We start from the raw sequence: 26721 nt of genomic DNA on the forward strand, positions 1-26721 counted from the left end.
AAGTATTTGGAGATTAAAGTATTTGCAGTAGACGTTTGTTTTGCCTGCCTGGCATCCTACTTTATTCTGTAACTGACACCCCACTTATTTTGAAGACCGGGTCCTTCCCCAACTCCAAGTGTTTCCTGTCAATCATAGTACCCCACACACTGGTCATGGAGACGGGCCTGTGACCTTTCAGGCAGGCCAATCGAGTGCTTCCCTGGGACTTTCAGGATTAAATCTGTGGAGACAGGGAGCCCTTCCTGGGGACTGAGGTGCTGCTGGCTGCCACACCTCCATCTATGTGTGCAGAAAGCCAGGAACATGAGGTCAACACATAGGAAGAGGTGAGACACGGAGAATCCTCGCATCATGTGTGTTCCTAAGGCTTGCTACACCCCTCCCCTTCTCCCCGTATGAGTAGATGAGCCAATAAGTCCCTTTTTGCCTAAGCTAGTGGGTTTCTGTTACTTCTAGCCAAGAGTCCTGGCTACTATAAAAGCTGATATTAAGGTTTCTTTTGTTTTTTTTTGTTTTTTTAATGTCTAAAATGGTATCTTCAAACTTAGGCAGAAAAGTCTACTGGGAAAAATACCTTGAGGCACCATTTTCCAAAAGAGCAAAATCTAAGATAGTGGTTACAGGAGAAAGGCCCTAAAGATAAACTACTGCACAGGAACTTACAGGTTATGCACAATCCCTTACCCATACTACACCACAGAGGCGTCTATAATGAAGGGACTACCTGTCACCGTACTATCTCATAGAAAGCACGAATGAAGATCATTAAGTGCTCTGAGCAACTTGGAAAACAATAGTTTTTAAATCTATTGTATAAATGCATCATATATAGGAATGGTGAATTTAGATAAATTTCTCAGTCTTTTCCTTGCTCAATTTCCTTCTGTAAAAGGGGAGCAACAATGCCCCTCTTGAGGGGAGGTTCACAGAATCAGCAGTAACATACAGGGCAAAGTAGGTTTACAGTTGCAAGTACACAAAACAGAGTTTGTTCTTGTATTAATATTTATTAGTTATTGTGTTATTTATTTGTATTAAACTGTAAAGCCACTTTTGCCCACCCCGGCATACATGAAGCTGGGAGAACACGACTCCTCTACGGCTGATATGCCAGAAAAGGAGAGAATGCTAACTATCCGGGCGTCTTTTGGAGTTGAAAGACATTTTGAAAGGGGGGCTTCTGGGGGACCTAGTTTTCTGCAGAGATTATATGTTTATTAGGTCCTGGGAGAAGAGGCAGGAGAGCTACCCCAGCCCTAAGAGACACGAGGATCCTGTGCTCTGGGAACAGTTTGGGAACACCTGAGCAGGGCCGCATTCCCTACAGGCGCAGTGGCAGCGGAAACAGTGGAGGCCCAGCAAGAGCCTGGCAGGAATGAGCTGCACCCAAGAGTGTGAGCTTATTTGTGAATCGGTGAGGAAAATCTGGAACTTCCAAGAATACTTGGGAAAGGACTTTTCAGGGGACTGGGATCCTGCGTAATGTGAGGGAATCCCAAGTCAGCAAAACTTGGGTATAAAAGCTAATGTGATTTATTCTTAAGAAGAACGTGTTGATCATTGAAATAGTTGGGTTCCATATGTAACAGGATTTGGTACCTGAGTATGAGCCTAATAAACAGCTGTCCTGTCATCCATTGTAAGATATCTCTCTATAGAATTCTAAGATTGGCCAGAGCTCTGAGGAGGTCACACGATGTCCTGTGTTAGTTAAAAGCAACATTAAGAATTTAGACTTGCTGAGAGCGGAATAGTTTACTGGCTTACATGTGCCCTCACCTCATTCCATCAAGACACTGAGATTGCTAAGCAAAATAAAATGCCCCAAGATGATCTTTATGCACCAAAGTTTCAGGTACGTATTAAGGTACTCTGACTCACACTAGCATCATCTACATTTTACAGTACAAAGTTCACTTTTTTTCTGGGGGAAAAAAATTCAATACCTTAGAAGTGCTTTTGTACCGACTCTAATATTTTGTCAAACATACCACTAATGACAAAAAAGTAAACTTATATATACCTCATGGGACAGGAATTATCACCAAGCATTTATGTCAAATGGGTTTTAAAAAAGTTCATAAATTTAGTAACCAATTAACCAAAATACTATCGTGGAAGCAAAGAAAGACAAATAGGCTAAAATTTCTTTCAGATTGTTCCTTTTTAAGAAAAATTTCAACTTGTTCATCATTTTTCATCTTCTCTGTATGACAATGCGAACACTGAGTGAGTGCCAGCCACCACGCGTTCACCAGCTTTTGTCTTCAGTGCAGACCGGGCAATGGCTGCAGAGCTCAGGGAAGGAGGTGAGCAGCCATGCCTAGAGCGATTACGAAGAGAAAGGTCCTTGCTAGGCTGTATGGTGTTTGCTAATGCTCCCTGCAGCTGTAACTGTACAAGGAACAGTAGTCACTTTAATGAAATTGGGTATGGTTTTAGCAACATGCCTGCCAATTTTGGAGCTCAGTTTGGAACATAGCATATTTCTGCCTACTTACATAAATTAGTGGGAATTATGCTTTTGACAAAGGCGAGGTCAACCTATGAGGTTTTCTTCAGAAAAGAATTATCCTTCTAAGCTGAAGGGAAACTAATTCATTTAATCCTCACAACCACCCTAAAAGGTAGGGACTATTGGTAAATATTTATTTAGCACTTACTATGTCCAGGCACTATGTATGCTAAATAGTCCTTTCAACAACTCTGGGTGGACACTGTTGTCAACCCCATTTACTAACGAGGGACGTTGAGACACAGGGAGAGTAAGCAGTTTGCCCAGACTAAAGTTAAATGATGCCAGTCTGTATTATAGAACAGAGATCTGGCAGGGTGTCCACGTGTAATATTTCTAGCAACACCAACCAATTATTGAGTGCTAGCCATTTTATAATTTCTGCTTTAGTTATTCCAACAATCCTGTAAAGTAGCTTTTCTTACCCTCATTTTACAGATAAGGAAACTTGAACATTGTGCTCACGTCATGGCGGATTCCAACCGCTTTGCCATGCGTGTACATGGCCATTTCAGAAATTCTTGGAGCAGTCACTCATGATTTTCGGCTCTTAGAAACCCTCTGTGTATCGTTCGGGCCTCAGAAATGTGGTGACTCTTTGCTTCCGGGTTCTCTTGAAATGCCCAGAGAACACGGAATCAAAGGAGGCACTTTCAGGTACACGATCTACCACTCAGCTTTCTCTGCTCCTGACTGATGAGAAGAAACTATTTTACACGCCACTGTGCCAGGGTACAAGGATAGAAGGGAACAGAAAAAAAATGGAAATCAGCAACATACAATAGGCACCTTACAAACACTGCCCGACCTTGGCCTGACCGTGGCCATCCACATCTAACATTCTTCAGTTTTCAAATGGGAGGCCAAGGACACCACAGAAGAATCACTTTTAATATTAAAACACTTTACAAAACAATATGTAACATTACCGTGTAGCCTACATCTCATTAGTCTCTGCTTTAAAAGCTTTCAGCAACAAGTCTGCCGCTAGCCCTGGGGAGAGGGCCCCGCTGAGCACCTTCCTTTCCAGGAGAGGAATCTGGCCCCGCACGGTGGGGTGGGTCCTGAAATGTTCTAGCACGCTCTCCTGAATGAGGTTCCACATCCAGATTTTCTGCTGCTTCTGTCGTCTGGCCGTCAGCTCGCCGCTGGCAAGCATCAGGTCCTGGAATTCTCTCATTTTATCCCACATCTCAGCGATCCCCTCTCCAGTTCTGGAAGAAATACGAACTACCTATTGAGAAGAGAAAAACCAGAACTGTGTTACTTAAAATGATAGAACACACTTTCATGGGACTCCAACACTTGCCAATTCGTTCTTACAGTCCAAGGTCCTAGGCAATGGTGAGGAGGAGACACTTTATTGATGTGTCAAAGTTAATATCCTGGGAAATGCACCGAGGTAACTTACTAGGATTCCTAAGTGCACAGCAGAAATGAATTACTGATTCAAGGTCAAGTTTTCTAGCCCAGAGATTTATTTGGATTTACGATTGCTCAGATGGGTGTTCAGAGGCATCCTGGGAAACTGTGAGAGTGTCGCAAGGATGAGAAGGGCCTTGCCAGGTAGGTTTCTTTGAGGCCCGAGTGCCAGAAAAATGAAACCCAGTTGAGCAACTCTGTCCAAGGTGCCTGATTCAGCAAATGGTGAGAGCGGAACATCTGGCACCTGACTGCTCTGGACCCAACACACACATGACTGGGGGAGGCTGAGAGCTAAAGGTAACTATGTGAGCACTGCTCTCACTGCAGTGATTACAGCTTAGTCTCTTTTTCAATCCTCACCTGAGGATATGTTTTTATTGATTTTTAGGGAGAGGGAGAGAGAGAAACATTGATGGACTGCCTCCTGTATGCACCCCGACTGGGGGTCAGTCCCGAAACCTTTTGGTGTACTGGACTTTGCTCCAACCAACTGAGCCCCTTGGCCAGGGCATGTTTAGTCTTTAATAACACAGAGTCCTCCTGCAGAGGAAGCTGCCCACGTCAATATTATTGCATCACTTATTACAGGGTTTTCCTTTTTCTTTTCCCTTGTTGAAAACAGCACCCAATGAGCTTAATGGGAAGCTATCACTTCAAAAGCCTTTTCTGTCTTACTCAAACACTATTATAGATCATCAATCATTAATTACTCCATAATCTTAAGGACGGTTCCTTTCGGAATGGATCTGCTATCACTTCCAAGTGGCTCAGGTCAAGCATTCAGCAATCTAATCTATCACCTCACATCTCGTTGTTGGCATCTAGTGGTTAAAGAATTATATTTAAAAACATGACTACATACTCAATTTTTACATACAAGCAAAGACTGATTATATGTCTAGCTGGGGACTTCCATCCTCTAGGATGCCCAGTGTACTCATGGTGAAAAATGCAGAATGGAGCGCAAGCTCACCTTTGGTCTCCAGACTTCTGAACGCTTGCGGAGTAATTTCAGCGCATTCACATACTCTGCTTGTATCCTTCGAGCTGGCACAACCAAGTCTCCGTCAGACTTGGTGATAGCTACCAGATCTGCCATCTCAATTATACCTCTTTTGATACCCTGAAGAGAAAAGGAGAAGAAAGTGATTTATCAGAAATATTTAATTTAATTACAGCAAACAAATGGGACACCCATGGGTACTAAGTTTTTGAAAGTCGTACACTTCATTAACTAATGTCTTCTCTGCATCTTCCCAAGCCCTGGGTACCAGGAATCACAATTACTGACAGAAATTACTCAAAAGCATCACCTCTTGGTATGTGAAAGTCATCTGTAATGCCTCTTTTCACTTTAGAGCCTAACCTGCTGGAATCATTCAGAATTAGAGTAGATATATCATCAAGACACATGGCAGGAGACAGGCACATTGTCTCGTGAAGGATTTGTCTCATGTGCTAACAATGCAAGATGCAAAAGCACCCACCATTGAGGTGCTTGAACAGAAAACACCTGTCACCACATCTGTTTCTGGAAACAAAGTCTGTGAAGTTTTCCTTAAGTGTTTACAGCGTTGTTGTTTTTTCCAATTTGCTATTGAGGAAAAATAACCTGATGGCTAAAAATGCCTCAATCTCTTGATTTAAATTACATTGCATAAAAACACTGGAAATCTAAGGCCAACCTTATTGGGAAAATGTAGATTTTTCCATCTAAGAGCAATATTTCTTTTCAAATATTTTTAAACGTAATTTCTAATGATTAAATCTAATAGTTAATGTTTCTAGATTGCAGCATCCATAGTCTGCTGTCACTATTTTTTAAAAGTTATACAATTGGGAGGGAGGTACCGTATAATAAAGAATTTATCTGTTCTTTGTCTAAGGTTCCTGGGAAGTAACCTCTAAACCCTTGGAATTTCCTGAGTGATAGGCATGTCTGTGTTATTCCATGGGTGCCTGGACTATTCTGAGTTCAGAATGGGAGCTGCCCACACCAGAAAGGGCAACCTTGTGATGAGAGGGTTGGGCCTTAGGCCTGACCTCTGGGGAAGATGGGGGTGGGGGAGGGCCTGGGGACTGAGATCAGTCATGTGGACAATGACTTGGTGAGTGGTGTGCGTCTATGTAAAGAAACCCTGATAAGAACTCCAGACACTGATGCACAGGTGAACCCCCTGGCAGGAGATACACATCAATGTGCCAGGAGGGAATGTGTCCTGAGGACAGAGAAGCTTCAAGTTTGGGACCCTTCCAGACCTCTCCCTGTGTCTCTTCGTTTGGCTGCTCCTGATTTATATCATCATAAAACTGTGACTATAATACAGTGCTTCCCTGAGTTCTGTGAGTCATGCTAGTTAATCATCAAGCCTGTGGGAACCCTCCCGCCCCCCACATTTGTGGCCAGTTGGTCAGAGCCGTGGGTGGGCTGGGAACCCCAAGGCCTGCTGCTGGTGTCTGGAGTGAGGGCATCTTCTGGAGGACAGTGGCCTCCACCTGGGTAGGCTGCCAACTCCAGGGCGTCAGTGCCGGGTTTGCATTGCAGGAGGAAAGCGAGAATCCTATTTTACAATCCATAAACCATGACAGTGGGATCCTGATTAAAATCAAAGTGGTATCTCATGAGGAACTTCTGAGCCAACTGTACTTCAAACACCATGTGACAGTGGTCCCTTCCTGCCGGAGCTGCCCATATATGACATCACTCCCATGTTCCATGTGAAAACATCTAAGTTGCATCATTAGCTCAAGGTCATAAATTCTATTACTATAGTTGGGAAAAATATACAGAATCTGCCTTTGACAAGTATTTCAGCCAATGTGGATGCAGCTGTTTCTTTCCCCACACTAATATCAACTTAATTTACAAAAAAAAACAAACAAAAAAAACATTTGAAACTGCACTTTCAGAGAGGTATGCTTTGTGTTTTGGGGAGGAAAAAGTCAAAACAATTACCTGCAATTCATCCCCTCCTGCTGGTGGCAGCAGTAAAACAAACATGTCAACCATATCAGCAACAGCAAACTCCGACTGACCCACACCTGAAATTTTAAATCACAACCATACACTAAAATGTTCACAGTAATTTGACTTTTTCAACTACACTGACCATCATTTCTATTCTACTTCATTCCCTCATTCAATCAGCCTCTCACCCCGATCCCACCTTAAACACCCACCTCTGCAGGACTTATTACATGTCTCACCCTGCCAGTACACCTGTCCTCCTTCCCGCCTCTCCTGTCCTTCCCACTAGTCTCCGGTCTCTGAAAGAATGGGGAACCCTGAGGCCTCCACTCCCCCCTCACTCCTGTGGCTTCCCTGGCTTCCCTTCACCAGTGAGCAGCTCGAGCACTGTGATTCTAACCTGCACTATGCCTGCCTTCTCATCCTTCTACACCAGCCCTGCAAACTCCTACCCACGGTCAGTGCAGTTATCTGGCCTCTATAGGCGCCTGGAGAAACTGCTCAAGTGAGGATCTAAAGCACTACTATAAGTTCAGGGGTTCCAATGTCTCCTGCAAATTCCTCACGGCCTGTCAAAGCAATGCCCCTAAAAACCCTCAGTCAGCTCCTTCCCATTCCTCACAGTGGCCATACAAACAGTCAGCGTCCCATAATTTCTCCACATGGTGACGACCCTGCACCTACTGCACAGTGAAATGACAGCAAGAATTTCCTCAGCTTCTCCCTCTCCCCTCCAGCTTCTCCTTCCCCCCTCCAGCTTCTGTTTCTCCCCCCAGCTTCTGTCTCCCCCCCCCAGCTTCTCCCTCTCCCCCTCCAGCTGCTCCCTCTCCCCCTCCAGCTTCTCCCTATCCCCCTCCAGCTGCTCCCTCTCACCCTCCAGCTTCTCCCTCTCCCCCTCCAGCTGCTCCCTCTCCCCCTCCACAAATAAGCATATGTGAAACAAGCTCTGCCTCCTGCCTCCTCTCCAGTCCCAGCATTATAAGCACTGGCTGACATGACCCCCTTTTCTGCCCTCCTCTGGGCCGCTCTGCTTTGTCTCTAACCTCGCCTGTGTCAACAGGCTCTTGTCCCTCAGCACATCATGTGAATTGTACTCAAGTCTTTCTCATCTGAAAACCAAACCAAACCAAACAAAAAAACAGACCAAATCTCTCAACCTCCTCCAATCATCACCAGATTTCCCACCTTCTCTTTAGAGCTAAATTTCTAGGAAAAAAAAAAAAAAAAAAAAGCAATACATCAGTGGTTCTCAACCTTGGCTGCACATTAGAATCACCTGGGAATCTTTTTTAAATCCTGATTTCTGGGCCTCATCCTCTGGAAATTCTGTTTCTTTGTTATGGGGTGAGGCCCAGAAATCAGGATTTTATAAAGATTCCCAAGTGATTCTAATGTGCAGCCAAGGTTGAGAACCACTGCAATACATGCTCATGGTCTCCATCCAAATACTTCACATCAATCTCAATCCACTTACAGAGGACTTCCACATCCCCCGCTCCATTAAACCCCTCTCAACACTCTCTCCTTCCTCAGTGTGGCAGACTTGCAGTTGCCCATTCAGCATTTATTTTTCCCTACTTCCTAGCCCCAGTGTTACTAGGAGACCATGGACCTGGTGAGAGACCATATTCTCCAGAGCCCCTTTCAGCTACGGGTGATTAACGAGCAGAAGCAAGTCATAGATGGGGTTTCCAGGAAAGGTGTACACTCTTCTGCCTGTCTTCTCCCTTCCTTATTCCCCCTTCTCCTTCCACTTGGAACATGGATGTGACAGGTAGTGCTTCATCAGCCATCTTTGAACCGTGAGCAACCTTGGGAACTAAGTGCTAAGAATGGGGCATTGAGGGCACAGTAGAGCCCCCATATCTGCTCAGGACACCTGCCTCCAAGCTTCTTTTATTTGCAAAAGAAATACACCTCTTTCTCATTTGAATCACAGTTATTTTGAGTCTCAAAGACAAGCAGCCAAATGCAACTCTGGGGTTTTGGTTTTTTTTTAAATATATTGCTATTGATTTTAGAGAGAGGAAGGGCGAGAGGTAGATAGAAACATTGATGAGAGAGAAACAATGATTGGTTGCCCCCTGCACGCCCTCCCCCCCCCACCCCCCACCCCCACTGGGGATCCATCCTACAGCCCAGGCATGTGCCCTGGCCGGGAATTGAACTGTGACCTCCTGGTTCATGGTCCGATGCTCAACTACTGAGCCACACCGACCGGGCATACACTTGGTTTTTATGGTCCTCTTCTCCCTGGATTCTCCTGTTACCACTAGGGCAACTTTCCCTCCATCCAGCCTCAGATGGTAGAGTTCCTAGCCTCCAGCCCCATCTCTATTCACATCCAGTCTTCATGCTCGCGGCTCTAAGCATCCTGAGCACACTTCCGTCCTCTGAATGGGCCACATTCCCTGGCTCCTCTGTCTTTGCAAATGCCCGTTAGCCCATACTTTATGTAACTCCAATTCTTCCTTCAAGACTGAGTTCAACTGTCACCTCCTCTTGGAAGTCTTCCCTGATACCCCAAATCTGAATCAGGTTGTGTCACCAACGTTTATCACACAGTAACATAACGGATGGTCTCTCCACAAGAATGTTAATTTCTTGGGTTTCTATTTCAGTATTTTCACCACATAAAATTGTGCAATAGCGATATAAAAATGAAGTAACCATGGCCCTGTATTCAACAGGCACCCAACTATAATAATTTGGTTAGTGGACATTGCAGACCTCTGAAATGTGCTTAAACAAATAGGTGTCATGTTAAAGTACCATTTCCATAGGTCATCCTGACACTTACAGGTCTCCTCTGACACTCATAAGCCATCACCTGTGCAACAGTTATCCAGATACATGGCTTAGCTTTCTTCTCTCTAAGGGCAGGATTATAGCCTATATATTCATATCTCTATACAGCCTGAGACATCTTGAATTTAATTATGCTCTTAGTCAATACCTGTTAAATAACCAATGAAATTAGTTGTCACTCATCTTTATAGAGGTCATTGGAACAGTATTTTGTTAGGAAGCAGAAAATCACACTCACCTACAGTTTCAATAAGAATGATGTCATATCCCCCTCCTTCACACAACAGAATAGCTTCATTTGTAGTCCTTGTCACACCTCCCAAAGTTCCTCTAGTAGGAGATGGTCTGATGTATGCATTCATATCTCTTGATAACTCAGTCATTCGGGTTTTATCCCCCAAGAGTGATCCTAAAACACAGTTACAATCACGGAACACTTATAAGGGCCAGTGATCAATGAGCCAAATGTTTTATGACATTTATCCCCAAAACTCAAGTTGTATTTCATATCATTGAGCTTTTCCCCCACATAGTGTATACAATGCTCCACAAGTAATTTTTTTAGCATTTCGAGCCCCTCAAAACCTATAATGGCTTCCCACATACTAGAGCAGTGATGGGGAACCTTTTTTCTGCCCAGGGCCATTTGGATATTTATAACATCATTCAAGGGCCATATAAAATTATCAACTTAAAAATTAGCCTACTATTTGGTCAAACATTTAATTAACCCACCCCTAATACCTTGGCAGGGCCAGACCAAATGATTTTGCGCGCCGTATGCAAGCCGGACATTCCCTACCCCTGGATTAGAGTTCAAATCCAGATTCTTCAGCCTGACATGGCCTGTCCAATTTCAACTTCCACTAGGCCCCAAACCAACCTTGCATTCCAGCCAGGGTGGTTTCTTTACTGTCATCTTAACATTATGTTTATGGCTCTCAACTGGGGGTGATTTTGCCCCAGAGGAAATTTGGCAATACCTAGAGATATTTTTACTTGTCACAACTGGGGGTTAGGGTGCTGGTGTCACCGGGTGGGTAGAGACCAGGATATTGCTAAGCATCCTGCAACATGCAGGATAGCTGCTGACACCAGGAATGTCAGTGCCAAGGTGGAGAAGCCTGGCTGTAACGTCAGCTCCTGCCCACAGGAGCATGTCTTACATATTTGTATGCTGAATGCTTGTCCACAGTAGGCAATTAATTTAATTCCTATGGTGATTTACTGCAGTATTTTGGCAAACATCAATATTTGCAAATTCTGCAGAACGGAGAGCTCTGGAACTACGGAAATCACCTTGAACATCTTTCTTTTAGCCACATATTAACATCTGAGAATGTAGTGCTGTTCTAACCTGAATTTCCATTTTCACTCTGCCCAAGAGCTAACTTTCCCACATAAAGTTGATGCTAAACATTGAGAACTTGCTTAAAAACACGATCTTTTCCCTTATGGCCCCAGTGTAGAGTTCTCATAGGTTCTAATTCTGGAGCACAGACTCACCACATGTCTCAACTACCTTATTTACTGCACTTGAAACTTCTTCCTAAAGTAATTTTCTGCATGAAATCCTCTCTGTACGTCAACAATCTGCCAAAGCTATGCCTGGAATCACTATCCTGTAGATCCTAACACACTGAGCTCCACATTATGAAATTACTCTCCCATGTAATTGTCTTTGCCAGTGAATCCAAAACTGTTGGGTGCAGGCCCTTGGGAAAGTCTCAAAGCTACTGCAGGACGTCTGTGAATGCAAAGCACAAGGTTTGCTTCTCAAACCTTAATGTAATGCTATTTTTCAAATGTATATATTGTAGTAGTGAGGTAGAAATCTGTACTTATAGTATGCTGTGTATCTCTGTTTATTTTTTTTTTCAACGTCTATATTTTGTTTTACCTGGGAAAGGGACCCTCATTTTGGGTTTGAGAAAGGTCAGGAGCCACATAGCTATGCAACTTGGATCAGACTATTTTATGTCACCATTTCTGCTAGTACTGCCCCAAGCTATTATTTTCTTTTTTAAAAACATATATTTTATTGATTTTTTACAGAGAGGAAGGGAGAGGGATAGAGAGTTAGAAACATCGATGAGAGAGAAACATCGATCAGCTGCCTACTGCACACCTCCCGCTGGGGATGCGCCTGCAACCAAGGTACATGCCCTTGACCGAAATCAAACCTGGGACCCTTCAGTCTGCAGGCTGACGCTCTATCCACTGAGCCAAACCAGTTAAGGCCCAAGCTATTATTTTCTTTTGCTATTGCAAGTATTCTAGAGTATTATGGGGAGTGGCGGTAGGGGGGAGGGTAGTCTTCTCACCCATATGGAAATGAGGGCCACTATAAAAAATTCTTCATTCAGGTATATACCTTTAAAAAAGTTCTTAGACTTATAAAGAAGACACTACATTGATATAAATTTTATCCTGAACCTTGTAAACATAAATTTTATTTTATAATTAATCTTTTATTATAGCGAATCAAAAACTGTGAATGTTCTCAGCCAAATTTCTCAATGGGTGGTAACATGAATTGCTGTCAACCTCTCTATTAATCTAAAGCCCCAGAAATACAATTATATCCTCTTTACTTTTTAGCCTTAAACCCACAGAATGCAAAGCAAACAATTCCACACAAAGCACACGATATTTCCCCATTCACAACACACACTACTTTGTAATGGCCTGTGTTTCTCTCATAAGAAATAAAGCTCCATAAGGCCAGGAGGGCTGTGTCTTATTCACTGTTGGACGATACAGTACTTCCTTGCACAATGCCTCACCTATAGTAGGCACTGAGATACTTGTTCAATGGGAAACTGTAATGTGAGAAGCTTAAATCATGTAGGGGGTAAGAGAAGAAAAACCTTTCCTATTTGTATAGAACGCGTTATGTTTTCCGTAAATGATCCTTTGGGGAACTACCTTTATTCATTTTCTCTGATTAGCTGCAAATTAAACTGAGTGACTGCATGACCTCGAATCAGTAAGTAATTGCTGAGCGAGCACCGTGAGCAGTGTACTATGCTAAGTGCTGTAGTGGGGCAGTGGGATACTAATGGGCCCTCTAAGAGCTTTCTGTTCAACTGAACATGTCATGTAAACAGGTGACAAGTTATAAAGCTATAAGGTGTGTGTGTGTTTAAGCTTAAGAGATGTTACAACAATAAGAGGAAAATAACGAATGAGGAAGGACCCATTTTCTGAATTGTGTAGAAGCTGATGCAACCAAGAAAAACAGGAGGGAAGAGGGGCCTCGCCTCAGGAGTGATAAACAAAGAGATGAAATTTGCTTTTAATTATCTTCAACTTGGGGCAGTGTTCTCCTAGTTCTCTAAGTACCAGGCCACTCCTGGCCTAACCTTGGCTGTAGAGCCCAATATCTCCTTCAGCCTCCACCTCACCCCAGAACTCCCTTCCTTCAGTGAGGCCAAACTCAGCTCGAGGGTAGAAGTCACCTGACTGTGCCAATTCCCACTAACTTGTAACAGGGAGCCCCCCAAGCCCATGCTCTGCAATTTAAGAAGAGTTGGCAATACTCACCACCACTGGTACAAGAAGAAGGGTCCACAGCCAGCACAGACAATCTGTGCCCTCTCTCAGTAAGCATCTTTCCAAAATATTCTATAAAGGTTGATTTTCCGGCACCAGGGGGCCCAGACAACCCTAGTGAAAGAGATCTTCTGATTTAATAAAATAAATGATGATTTCTATTAAAATGTTAACTTCCTTCTGTGTCTCCTAATTTATTAAAACCATTATTGTATTTTAACATTTCCGAAAGCAGTAAACAAAAATCCATTTATCTATCTAGTTCCTAAGTAATAGAGATATAGGAAGGAAGCCATTCTGAATTCCCTACGTGCCCAAATTCGGTTTTTAAAATTACAAAATGTGATCGCCTTTTTACTATAATGCTGATCTTTGGAACAGACTTCATCACCTATGTTATTAATGTGCTGAACTTCTACAACATCTGCCTACCTCTCATCATGATCAGTAGTTATTACACCTACCCATATTCTGTACACTTTATCTTCCCATTAGAAAAAACAACTCAGTATTCTAGAAATTGCTAGTGATTGAGAAAATAATTTCCTACTTATAAATTTTTCCCATCTCGCCCATAATTCAAAGAATCCTATGTAATAATAGGCCAATATGACCGAACGGCAGAACGACGCACACTGACCACAAGGAGGCAGACGCTCAACACAGGAGCTGCCCCCTGGTGGTCAGTGCACCAGAAGCTGGGCTCACAGCTGGTGAGCGCAGCAGTGGTGGCAGGAGCCTCTCCCACCTCCACGGCAGTGCTAAGGATGTCCAAATGCTGGCAGGGAGCAGGCCTAAGCCATCAGTCGGACATCCCCTGAGGGCTCCCGAACTGCACGAGGGCACAGGCTGGGCTAACGGACACCCCCTCCCCCTGCCACGAGTGCACGAATTTTGTGCACTGGGACTCTAGTATAATATAAACTCCATCCTGAAAATAATTATTTGTCTTAAGAAAGGCAGAGGGTACTATGCTAAGTGAAATAAGTCAGGCAGAAAAAGACAAACTGGTTTCATTTATGTGTGGAATTTAAAAAAAAAGTACAACAAAAAACACACACAAAACTAAAAAACAAACAAACAAACAAACAAAACAGACTCATAGAAACAGAGACTGAAGGGATGGTTGCCAGAGGGGAGAGGATGGAGGAATGAGTGAAAAGGGAAAGGGGAATTACAGCCATTAATATTGTGATAAGTTTACACGATGACAGATGATTACTAGAATTAGTGGGGTGATCACACTGTAAGGTATAAAATTGTTGAATCACTACACTGAAACCAATATAACTACTTGAAACTAATATAACTACTATAAGATTGTAAACCAACTACACTTAAATAAAAATATATATTTACTGAATAAAAGTAAGGAAAGGAGGGAGGGTGGGAGAGAGGGAGAGAGAGAGGGAGAGAGAAGGGAAATTCCCCTACTTGGAGAGTGAGTAAAGCATGGCAGGTAAGGGCACAAACTCAGGAGCCACTCACCAGTTCTCTTTCTAGTTCTGCCTTTGATGAGCTATGTAATCTTGGGTAAGTTACTTAACCCTTCCGTACATAAGGATATGCTGCAATAAAATGGATATAACAGCACATATCTCTTCAGGTTGTTATAAGGATTAGGTGAGTTAATATTGACAATATGTTTAAAACAGCTCATGGCATAAAGTAAAAGATATATAAGTAGATGTTCAATAAAGTATATAACACATAAGCATTTAATTGTAACTATATTCAAAAGTATGTATGGCATACATAGTATGCTTGGTTCAGGGCAGGTCTCTGTCTTAAACCTCTCTATGGGTGCTCAATAAACATTTGGTGCTTTTATTTATAATGGGAATAAAGTAACTGCAACAAAGACACAGGTTTATCCGGCCTCATAAGAGCAAAAAAGAAGAACCCAAAAGGCACTGAGAAATGGCGAGTTGCCAGTCATGTGTGGTTACTGGTTAACACCACATATTTCTGGGACATTTTTTCTTCAAAGACTCTTTAAAGCCTAAGAGATAAATACTTTGTCAGCACTAAAATTTCTTTGGGAGTTTGCTAGTTTGTCTGCATAAAGATTATTAACACCCTGTGTAGTATTCTCAGTGAGGGCAGAAGAATAAGATGTAAGATGTGTGAAAAGTAACACTCTTTTTAAAATTATCTTTAAAGCATTTATGCCCTGTTACCCTAAAAATTAAAAGGTTTTAGTCCCCATATCATCAATAAACTGAAACATGAAAGTGTAATGTCAGTCAATTTTTAAGTATACTTACTCACTCCTCACAAAATCCCTGCACTTTGCCCACCACTGTGAATTGCTTTTAGTGAGAGGTTGGTTGGAATCACCTAGTTTGCCATCATGAACAGCTCTTATGCCACCCAAAACTGACTTAATTCCTAATGGTTAAACATATCTAAACTGTTTTTAAAATGCATAATTTCAAAAATACAACAAGCTTATATGCAATTACAGAAACAAGTCAACTATTCAAGAAATCAAGTGAACATTTAATATTTTTAGACAGCAAATAAATATGATCTCCCCTTTAAAATACATTTTGGTAATGAGATGGTTGTGCTTGGAGGCAAACTACTCCCAGAAACTCTAACAAAAGTGTCTGAGAGAAGTGAGACTTGCCTCTAGAAAGACTAATGAAACAGCCAAGAAGTAGAATTTTAAAATGTGACAAGGATGATTATAATTGATATAACCACAAAAATTGGGAATTCACTCTAGACTAGTAAGCTGAAGGACTACCGAGACAAAGAAATAAACTAGATAACGGTTCTTCCTATTCATATTTCTGTCTGGGAGACATAACAAAATTCTTGCCAATAGAAAACTTATATTATTCTTTTTTTTTTTTTAAGAGAGAAAGAGAAACACTGATGTGAGAGAGACATCAATTGGTTGCCTCCCCTACTCACCCTGACTGGGGATCAAAACTGCAACCTGGCTATGTGCCCTGACTGGAAATCAAATCCACGAACTTTCGGTGTATGCGATGATGCTCCAACCAACTGAGCCACCTGGCCGGGGCCTTATGTTATTCTTTTAAAATACAGAGCCTGATTCAAATGGCCAGAAATCCTTTTCTCAATATACCAACACTAATACTTACAGTGAAAAAACATTTAAAATTCCTAACATCAAAACAACGAGATACCATCTCACACGTGTCAGAATGGCTATCATCAACAAAACAAACGACAAGTGCTGGAGAGGATGTGGAGAAAAAGGAATCCTCGTGCACTGCTGGTGGGAATGCAGACTGGTGCAGCCACTGTGGAGAACAGTATGGAGTTTCCTCAAAAAGTCAAAAATGGAACTCCCATTTGACCCAGTAATCCCACTTCCAGGACTATATCCCAAGAAAACAAAAACACCAATCAGAAAGGATATACGTACCCCTATGTTCATAGCAGCACAATTTACAATAGCTAAGATTTGGAAACAACCTAAGTGCCCATCAGGAGATGAGTAGATTAAAAAACTGTGGTACATCTACACGATGGAATACTATGCCGCTATAAAAAAGAAGGAACTTTTACCACTTGCAACAGCATGGATGAAACTGGAGAGCATTATGTTAAGCGAAATAAGCCAGTCGGAGAAAGATAAATATCACATGATCTCACTCATATGTGGGATATAATGATCAACATAAATTAATGAACAAGAATAGATCCAGAGACAAATGGCAGGGGAGCGGGGGTGGGGTGGGGTAGAGAGCAATCAAAGGACTTGTATGCATGCATATTAGCAAAACCAATGGACATAGACACTGGGGCAGTGGGGGCTTGCCAAGGGTGGGAATGGCTACAAAGGGTGGGGGGTCAAGTGGGGAAAAAGGAGACATGTAAAACTTTAGACAAAAAAAAAAATCCTAACAAAATTCTGAAAAGAACAAAACTCCCCATTAGAACACAAATTATTTAGACTTTTTTTTTTTAAAGAGAAAACTTAGAAAAGTATTTCCTGGACAGATTAAGAAAAAGAAAAGAAAAGACTGACCCACTCGAAATGCCCGTGGTTTTCCTTTATTTAATTGTTCTTGTTCTTTGTGGTAGACCAACACTTTCTGAAGAAGCACCTGGGCCAGCTCTTTTTTCCTGTGGTGAGTTGATTCTATAAGAGTTATGGCCTCTGCTAAACAGGCCCTTTGCCCTTGGATTAGACCAGTATAAAGTTTATCCACAAGTCTTTGTTCTTTATCAGAAAGTCCTTCTGTATGTTCCTTTAAAGTTGTTTGTACACATAACTGTCTCTTTAAACCATTGGACAGCAGCATCCACTTTGTACAAGGAAGTCCAAGAGAATCAGATAGCCGAGCACATGGGCCTCCTAATCTGAGATGAGTTCTTGAGTGCAAGGTGAAGTGGTAACGTCGGAAAGGTGTTCGCAAAAGGCCTTTCAGGAAGCACTGGTGAGGATGGAGCAGCACTGGGAAGTTCATTTTGTTTGTAGCTAAAGAAAACACTGGACGGTTTTTGGCTCAATGTGCTTTGTAACACCTTAAAAACAAAAACAACAACAACATATTTTTGCCAGTTCAACATACACTTAAGATGCTGAAGTGGTAAAACTACAAGGCTTAGTGTTTTTTTGCTATATTCTAAAACACACATAATCAAGGTTCTTGGTAGTACCAATGGGTTAAAGTTTCTTACCGAACTTAAGAGAGAAGACCCCTCCTTGCCTACAGTGAATATTCTGAATAACCCAAATCGTGGAACTACTGCTCTACGGTGAAGGGCAATGTGCATACATGTTTTCTTCTAAACAGAAAACAAATTCACACACAAAAAAACAGTAGGGCAGAAATTTTACGTCATGCTTATTTTCTTCTGACTACAGATCTTACATTCACCTTAACAATTTTCTCAGATCAAACCCTATTCTGAAGTTCATTCAAAATATTTTTTAAATTTTTCTTATTTGTTTGGGTTTTTTTGTTGTTGTTTTTTTTAGAGGGAGAGAGAAGGCAGAAGGAGAGAGAGAAACATCGATGTGAGAAAGAAACATCCCCTTACTGGGACGGAACTTGCAACGCGGGCATGTGCCCTGACAGGGAATCTAAGTGGTGACTTTGAAGCACGGGACAATGCTGAACCAAGCCACACCAGCCAGAGCCAAAATGTTTTCTTAAAAAAAATCCCTGATGACAGCTAGTCTCAACACAATATATGTGACTAGTAGTGCAGGCACCTGAGGTATAAATTTAGATAGAGTATGTATTTAATAGACTCATGCTGGAACACAGATATTTGCAAAGAATGGCCTAACATACACACACAAATGACAACAAGCCTTCATGTGAAATGAGCTGTGAGGACTGTATTCCAACCAGATCGGTGTGTCTCAAAGTACAGTCAGAACCGCCTGGGTGCTTATTTAAAATGCACGTTCTCAGCTCCACGAATCAGAATCTCTTTACATAAGCACACTAAAGGTTGAACCACTATGGGGTTAGTTGAGGATCCTTTACTTAAATTTACTGACCTTCTCTACTTCAAAGTGTATTAGACAATGAAAGCTCAGTCTGCTGAGAGTCAGGAAAATACAGAGGTCATGAACCTCAGTAACTCCGAGTCTCTACCACTTAAGCTATTATGACCGTGGGCCTCTTAACCACTAACCACTCTGTGCCTCAACTTTCTTGTAAGAGAAAAGGAAGAGAATAGATGGCTGTGAGAATGGAATGAGTTCCTGTAAAAAGCTTGGAACAGTGCCTAGCACACAGTAAGAGCTCAATAAATGTTAGCTTTTATTATTATTATACCAATTTATAAAACCTTAGTAAAAAATTGGGCCATAGACCAAGTTTGCAGTGGCAAACAAAAACTTACATATTGTCTACCGAGTTTGGGTTTATGATTATTTGAAAACTTTGGTTTTCAAGTACCTCAGAGCTTGTGTTCTAATTTATCTATTTATAGATCTCACTCACCAAATCTCATCCCTCCACCCAGTGATAATCCTCCCAGAGAAAGGACAATACCTTCTTCTTAATTTCCTTAGAAACTAGCACAATGCTTGGCACATGGTAATTGGTTAATAATTTTTGTTAAAGGTTCATAAATGGATACTCTATCTACTTTATGTTGAACTGCTTTACTACAAAGAAAAGTTTGAGTAATAATCTTAACCTGAGAATCTTGACTAAAAATATTCCACTATCTAAATTCCCTATTTTGAATCAAGGTATCTTTCACATTAATTTTCCAAGACAGAAAGACAAGTTTATAAGGAATAAAGCCCAATAACAAGAGCTTTACTAGGTGAAAATATGCCCACTTATGCTAATGCAAGCAAATAACATTCCCTAAGTAAATGAGACAAATAAAAATCATCTAATGAATAGTGTATAGATTGCTCTAACATTTAAAATAGTGATTTCTTACTATTTAATTGCAGTCTTTCTCAGAAAAATCCATGTCAACCATCTGGCAAGTTTACGGTTTATACTGCAGAGTTTATCATAGTTTGGGATTGTAAAGTTCTCTGCCCTTTGATGCCAACACAAATCTTAAAAGGTCTTTAAGTGAAAAGAGACAGAAAAAGGATGATACAATTTTTTTAAAAAAAAGTTTAATGTTACAGACAGTCCTTGGGTTATGTCGGACTCGATGTGCATCCTTTCATGGTTATGTCGCCATCTCCCATTTATTTATATATAAAAAAAAGTTTCGTCATTTCAACGTATGTACATATGTGCTTTATGTTTTTTATTATTTATTTACAAGTAAAGGTCAGGAATCGTTATCTTTCTTTTAAATTGTTTTTGCTGTTTCACTTCATTTCTGCTGTGTATGTGCTCCATGTGAGTGACTAGGTGCTTATGTAGGTGGGTTCTGACTTAACGACGAAAATCGCGATACGTCACACCGTAGGAACTGATCTCTGACGTAACCCGAGGACCTACTGTACAGCCCTGAAAATATGGAATGCTTCACCAATTTGCATGTCATGCACAGGGGCTCTGCTAATCTTTCCTGAGGATGATACCAGTTTACTACATTCTTTTGCCCAAACCACAAAGCTATCCAGGTGTACATAGTTCTAGGTTTTTATACCTTCAAATCTCTTGGTGCCCCAAAATCTGTGGGCCATCTGAATGGCAGAGCAGCAGCTGCTGCCTTTTATTGAATGTTTATTATGTGTGAGACATTGTGCGTGCATTTCCTCAGCTAAGCCTCACAACGCAGATGAGATTCTGTTTTACAGGGGAGGCTCAGGAAGGTCACACTGACTGACCAAGGCCTCTCAACTAGTGGCAGAACTTGGGAAAAACTATGGGTTTCAACTCTAGGTTACTGTATAAAAAGAGGAGTGGTGGCACCTCACATCAAAGGAACACCAAATAACCCTTTACCTTTGAATATGGAATGATGATGGCAGGCTGCTTACGTTTTCTGTGTAAACCTTATCGTAGGAGATCCCAATAATGTATTAGGTGACAGAACAGACCAAGTTCCTAAAAACTGTTTAATGTTTTTTTTTCCATGAAGAATAATTCACACCTGATAACTAAAAGCATAACATATATGAACCAATTAACTTAACCAATCAGACTTTAAAAGAGTCTATAAATTTTTTAAAAGCCAATATAACTCAGCCTGTATGAGCAATTTTCTAGGCTTATATATATGTCACAGGCACAACAAACTAAGTCTACTGGAGTGGCAAAATCATAGAGGTAGGGAGGACGACTTCCCACCTGCTTGTGTAACTAAGCATCTATTCCTACTTCCTTATGGGAACAAATCAAAGAATTTGGCCAATAATCAAATCAATCTGTTCCAATGAATTTCCAGGATTCCTGGGAATATAGTTTCATCCTATCTATGATTTTAAGCTGAGCACTACCAAAACACAAGAGAAATTTTGTAGCATTTACAACATTCAGTAAGATACCTCAAAGCTCTGCCATTCCTAATAAACCAGATGTCAATGTATTAATGCACAATGGAAAACATCAAGTGAGCAAAAATAATGAAATGGGTTGGTAAGTACATCCTCTCCCCTACAAGAGAGTTCACATGGATAGCAGCATTTTAAAATTCACATTTGTTCTCCCCGCAAATATCTTTTATATCCATTCCCTTCTCTCCAACCTCATTCCCACATTTCTCTACTATAATGGCTTTTAAACTTTGACTACAGTCCATAGCAAGAAATACACTCATCAGTCAACAGAGAGTCATATAACTGAAACAAGTTTCACAAAACTTCACATACCCCTATTACATGTGACACACCTTGTCTTTTTTCTACTCTACTTTTTAAATGTAGATTGCAACCTACCAATGGGCACAACCTTAATGAAAACCCCAATCTACTACAGCCATCTCTACAGCCATTATTAACTCACCTTCCATATTGGCACTGATCTACAACAGTTCCCTGGGCTCCTTTCTGCGCCCCTTCAGTTGTCACTCCTGTCACCCCGTACCAGTCACATCCCTCCAGTATAGCAATGATCACATTGTTTTGTGATCATTTTTTAAAATCAGTCTTGCCTAGACAATGAGTTATCTTTGTATCCACATCAAACTTTATTGCTCACTGAATAAATGAATGAACGTATGCTATAATTTTGTACAGGTCAATAACTCCATTACCTTAATAATTCAGTCCATCGATGTTTGAATACATACACTTTTTCTAGATTTTAAAGTAAATATATATTTATTCTAAGAACTTTCTTTTTAAAGTCTGGCTTCAATATATGGATATTTTCCTTCATTAAAAATTTGCTCAGCAGCAGCCAGTCTGACTTGGGATATTTGTCTTGAAATTGATCCAATGAATATTTTCAATTTCAATAACTACTCTGGCAAGTAAGAGCATACAGGATTTCCAAAACCAATACATTAGGTCAGTGTCCGAGGCACAGCACAGTTCAGTCAATGCAGTGTTATACCATGTGTTTCCATTTCTCAATGCTAATCACTTCTGATTTGAAGATAAGCTGTCAGATGCATTAATCTATTCAGCATCTCCCACCACCCCCAAAGAAGGCTCAAAGAAGGCTTTACTTTCTCCTTTTCAAATAACTTCAGGAAATTTTGGTAGAGCAGGATGACTTTTTAAACAAGCAACTTTTAAATAGGTCACTGTTATATAAGAGTAACACAGAACACACACTGAACTCATGCAGGGAACATTCTCAAGTTCCCTGTCCACTTTACCTTTATCACTTTTCCCAACTTTTACTTTTACATTTCAATCTACTTGGGAAGTCTCTATTTTTCTAAATTCCATCACCATTAAATGTTTTCGTTTCTACTGCTACTACCTTAGTCCAAATCTGAACTAGTCTTAGAGAGCTCCTAGATTAGCCTCGCTATGAGACCTGGGCAACCTCTACCACTCTCCATATGAAAATATTAAGACCAACACATCAAGGTCACAGTGAGTATCACATGAAATAGTGTGCATGCGAGAGCCTGGCGGAGGGCCTGGCAGCAAACAGGTGCTAATTAACTGTAAGGAATCTTCTCTCTCTCTCTCTCTCTCTCTCTCTCTCTCTCTCTCTCTCCAGTCTTGGGCTTCACAGTAAGATTCATACTGAACCATGAATGCAATTGATCTTATCCACATCAAATTCCTCCAGCAGTTCCCCACACCCTAGGACGGTGATTCTCAAAGCGTGGTCCCAGACCAGTAGCATCTGCACCAACTGAGAACTGATGAGAAAGGGAAATTCTCAGGCCCCACCCCAGACCTTCTCAATCAGAAATTCTCCAGGTGGGGGCCAGCAATCTCTTTCATAAGCCTTCCAGATGATTCTGATGTATGTTCAAATGTGAGAACCGCTGACCTGGAATAAAGTCCAGCCTGGCCCTGTAGAATTTCCCAAACCAGTTTTCTTCCAGTTACTGTACTTGCTTTCTCAGACCTATTCCAAGGAAAGTTTACTCATTATCTCTACTGACTTTCCCAGCTGAGATTTTACTCACCTTTTATGTCCTCTCCCCTCTAAGACACCTCTCCTGTCTGACCCAGCTTAAATCCCACTGTTTTCTTAAATCCTCACCTGATCATCCGTTTCCAGGAATTTTTTCCACTTTCAATTCCAATTATTTCTGAAGACTGTGGTGATAATCTGCAGAAGTCACAAACTGACTGTTCCTGGCTCATAGAGGTGTGAGTAAATTGATTGCCAATAACATTTAAACAAATTTTTAATTACATAGAAATATATACTTCAGCCTGTGTTGGGGATTATTCCCACATGGCAACAATCAGCTGAGAGGCAATGATTCAAGCACTCACCACCACTTTCCAAGGCAGGCACAGGTTTTCTTCAGACAACTCTGAATATCTCAAACCATGACTACCTTCTCTTATGGTCATGTAATTTTTCACATGTTTATTTTGTCTCCAATAGAATACAAGCCTTCAGAGAACTGACCTGTTTGTTTTTCTTTTTAATTCTTATTGCGTTGAACAAAAAAAATGATGTGAAGTGCTTACTACATAGAAGAATATTCTGGGCATCCTGGACGACCCCAAAATGATTTAGAACCTGCACAGACCTTCAGGAAATGTTTGGTTTTCTATCATCTTGGAAAGATACAATAGCCTTTCTTGAATTTTGTTTTCGAAAAGTACGTGTACTAGGGCACAACGCTTAAGAAAGGTTTCAAAGAAATATCATCTGGCACAGGTTGTCTTTCCATCTCTAATAAGAAATGCCAATTATCTGCATACAGTATGCTTGCTGGAAGAGGCTTAGCCCGCGGGCACAGTATTGACAGACCTAGGAGCTGTTTAAACCCTGTTACATCCTGGATTTCCCTTCATACAAGACGCGTTTTAATTTTACCTCTGGCAGTAGCTACACTGGACTACCGTGCTTTTCATGGGCCCATGCACTGGTGAACCATTCGCCGGCTTGGGCAGCGGCAAGGGGCGAGCCCGACTGTGCACCACGGTGAGCTCACAAACCTGCCCCAGGTGATGCACTCGCACTGTTCTCAGAGCTCGTCCTTAAGGAGAAACAAACAGGGAACCGTCCCTTTGCGCCATCTTCCCGACGCCTGCCCGTCCACACACCCCGCGCACCCCATGCGATATTCTTCTCTTCCTTCCCCCACCCCAGATCCTCCAGGGGGCGCCCCCGAAGTCTACTGGGCACCCCCGGCGGACCGGCTCCGGCCGCGCACAACCCCCGCCCCATACTCACCCACCAAGGCCACGGAAGTGCAGCCCCGCCCCGACCCCGCCCCTTCCGCCGACCGGGTTCGCCCCGCCCCGCGCTCTCCGCGGCGCGCAGGCGCAGCGCCCACTGCCGGGCGCCTGGGAGCCGAGTGGCAGCTCGGGGCGTGGCCAGGTCCCGGCGGACGTGGCCGCGGGATTCCGGCGCGTGGCGGGGACGTGTAACGTGACGGCCCGCGGGGCTGTGGCGGGCGCCGGGAAGTTGTCGCGAAGTGGAGCGGGGGAGGCGGCGCACGGCCTTTCGGGTGGCTTTCGCTTTTCGGCAAGTGCAGATTGGGTCTCTCTCCTGCGGGTTCGAGGGGCACGTTCACCCCCCCCCCGCCCCCCGGGCCGTGGCGCTTCGCGATGCCGGGGAGACCGAGCCGGCGTCCAGCCCGGGCTCCGCGCCCGCAGACCTCCTCCTTCCGCTCCCGAGAATCTGGACGTTTGGGGTCGAGGGCGAGACAGGGGACGTTGGACAAGCTGATGAGGTTAAGGAGACTCAGACTCCGCAAAGCAGTTTCCAGCCTGCTGCAAAAAATACTCAGCGTGCCGCCGAAATAGAACGCAAAAATTTTTAACCCTGGCGTGGTTTCTAAAGGTGGAAGGCCTGTCCGTTGTTTCTTTTAAAAGTCACCCATTCGTATAGATTACATTTCTGAACTTGCACCAAAAGCAAGGACTCGCGCTCACTTCCTTCGGAAAGTCATCTGGGGGGAAAGGCTCTCGCCTGAAATGGAGATAAAAACGAACATACTTAAATATTTGCTACCTCCCGGCGGGGGGCAGAATGGTAACGAATATTTTGAAAACCTATTCGATTACATAATAAGTCGTAAAATCTGAGTTCTGGGATTTTTAAGGAAAACTGATGTCTCCAGAATGTTTGGTGTAATGGAACCATGACGGCATCGCTGGGCAATAGCAAGGATCAAGTCATGGCCAATAGAACAGGTCATAAGCGGGGGCTCTGTTATAATTAGTATCTGCAACCGAGACCCCAGTCTTCACATACGATTTGCATAGTTGCATACATTTGTGAGGAGTTAGGCCTTCGTCAGCTACTTGACATAGGTTGATTCTTATTGAATATAGAACAATAAAACGGTTTCTTAGTGTCTTCATTATTATTTCTATTAAAAGACCACCACGGTTTGGCTCAGTGGATAGAGCATCGGCCTGCGGACTGAAGGGTCCTGGGTTTGATTCCGGTCAAGGGCATGTACCTTGGTTGTGGGCACATCCCCAGTGGGGGGTGTGCAGGAGGCAGCTGAATCGGTGTTTCTCTCTCATCGATTTTTCTGACTATCCCTCTCCCTTCCTCTCTGTAAAAAATCAATAAAATATATAAATAAATAAAAGACCACCATTTTTACCCCAGAGTAATAGTAGAGCCAAGAATAGTCCATTGTGCCCGGTGTGGCTCAGTGGTTGAGTGTGGACCCATGAACTAAGAGGTCACTGGTTGGATTCCCATCAGGCCACATGCCCAGTTATGGGCTCCTCCCCAGTTGGGGGGTGTGCCCTCTCTTTAAAAATCAATAAAAACATTTTAAAAAATAAGTCAATTGTAAAAAATTAGACAAGTCCAAATGAAGCAGAGGGTCTGGAAAGAACATGGAAGCAATCAGACCTGCTTTCAAATCTCAGCTCCTGAACACTGGAACTACAATAAGGATAGAATTTGGGAGAAGTTAGTTAATTTCCTTACGTTGGGATTGCTTTTCTGTACAATTGGGTTGTTGAGTGTGTGTGTGTGTGTGTGTGTGTGTTGTAAGTTAAATTTTGTGAAAGCTCAGTTTGAATTTTAATCACTACTTGCTTTTTAGTCTACAAACTCTTAAACATGTCCGTGCATTTCACCTTTTTTTCTTGTACAGGTGTTCCCTAGACTATGTTCCACAGAACAGTAGTCTTTTTTTTTAATATATATATATTTTATTGATTTTTTACAGAGAGAAAGGGAGAGAGATAGAGAGTTAGAAACATCGATGAGAGAGAAACATCCATCAGCTGCCTCCTGCACATCTCCCACTGGGGATATGCCCGCAACCCAGGTACATGCCCTTGACTGGAATCGAACCTGGGACCCTTCAGTCCGCAGGCCGACGCTCTATCCACTGAGCCAAACCGGTTTCGGCAGAACAGTAGTCTTTTGCAAAATGTTAATAAGTATCGGGAAAATTTTCTAGCATCAATAATGGGAAAAACACAAACCTGTTGCTGTGAGGTTATTGGAAGTACACC

At 42.3% G+C, this 26721-nt stretch overlaps 1 protein-coding gene across 2 annotated transcripts; it reads right to left on the minus strand.

The window, feature by feature from the left end:
* Positions 1-528: 528 nt before the first annotated feature.
* On the minus strand, positions 529-24523 carry MMAA (metabolism of cobalamin associated A). Of its 2 annotated transcripts, none has more exons than XM_081090702.1 (7): positions 24464-24523; positions 17284-17783; positions 13266-13388; positions 9958-10128; positions 6900-6985; positions 4917-5066; positions 529-3752 (listed from the first exon to the last, which is right to left on the minus strand). In XM_081090702.1, the coding sequence occupies exons 2-7, from the start codon at positions 17723-17725 to the stop codon at positions 3456-3458; spliced, it is 1269 nt and encodes a 422-aa protein (XP_080946828.1). In that variant the 5' UTR covers positions 17726-17783; positions 24464-24523; the 3' UTR covers positions 529-3455. The 2 variants fall into 2 exon arrangements, with proteins under 2 accessions (XP_080946828.1, XP_080946829.1); XM_081090703.1 differs by having other exon boundaries at positions 24104-24474.
* Positions 24524-26721: the final 2198 nt, after the last annotated feature.

This window comes from Myotis nattereri, assembly GCF_964212035.1.
Source record: "Myotis nattereri genome assembly, chromosome: 5".
In the NCBI taxonomy this organism is placed as follows: domain Eukaryota; kingdom Metazoa; phylum Chordata; class Mammalia; order Chiroptera; family Vespertilionidae; genus Myotis; species Myotis nattereri.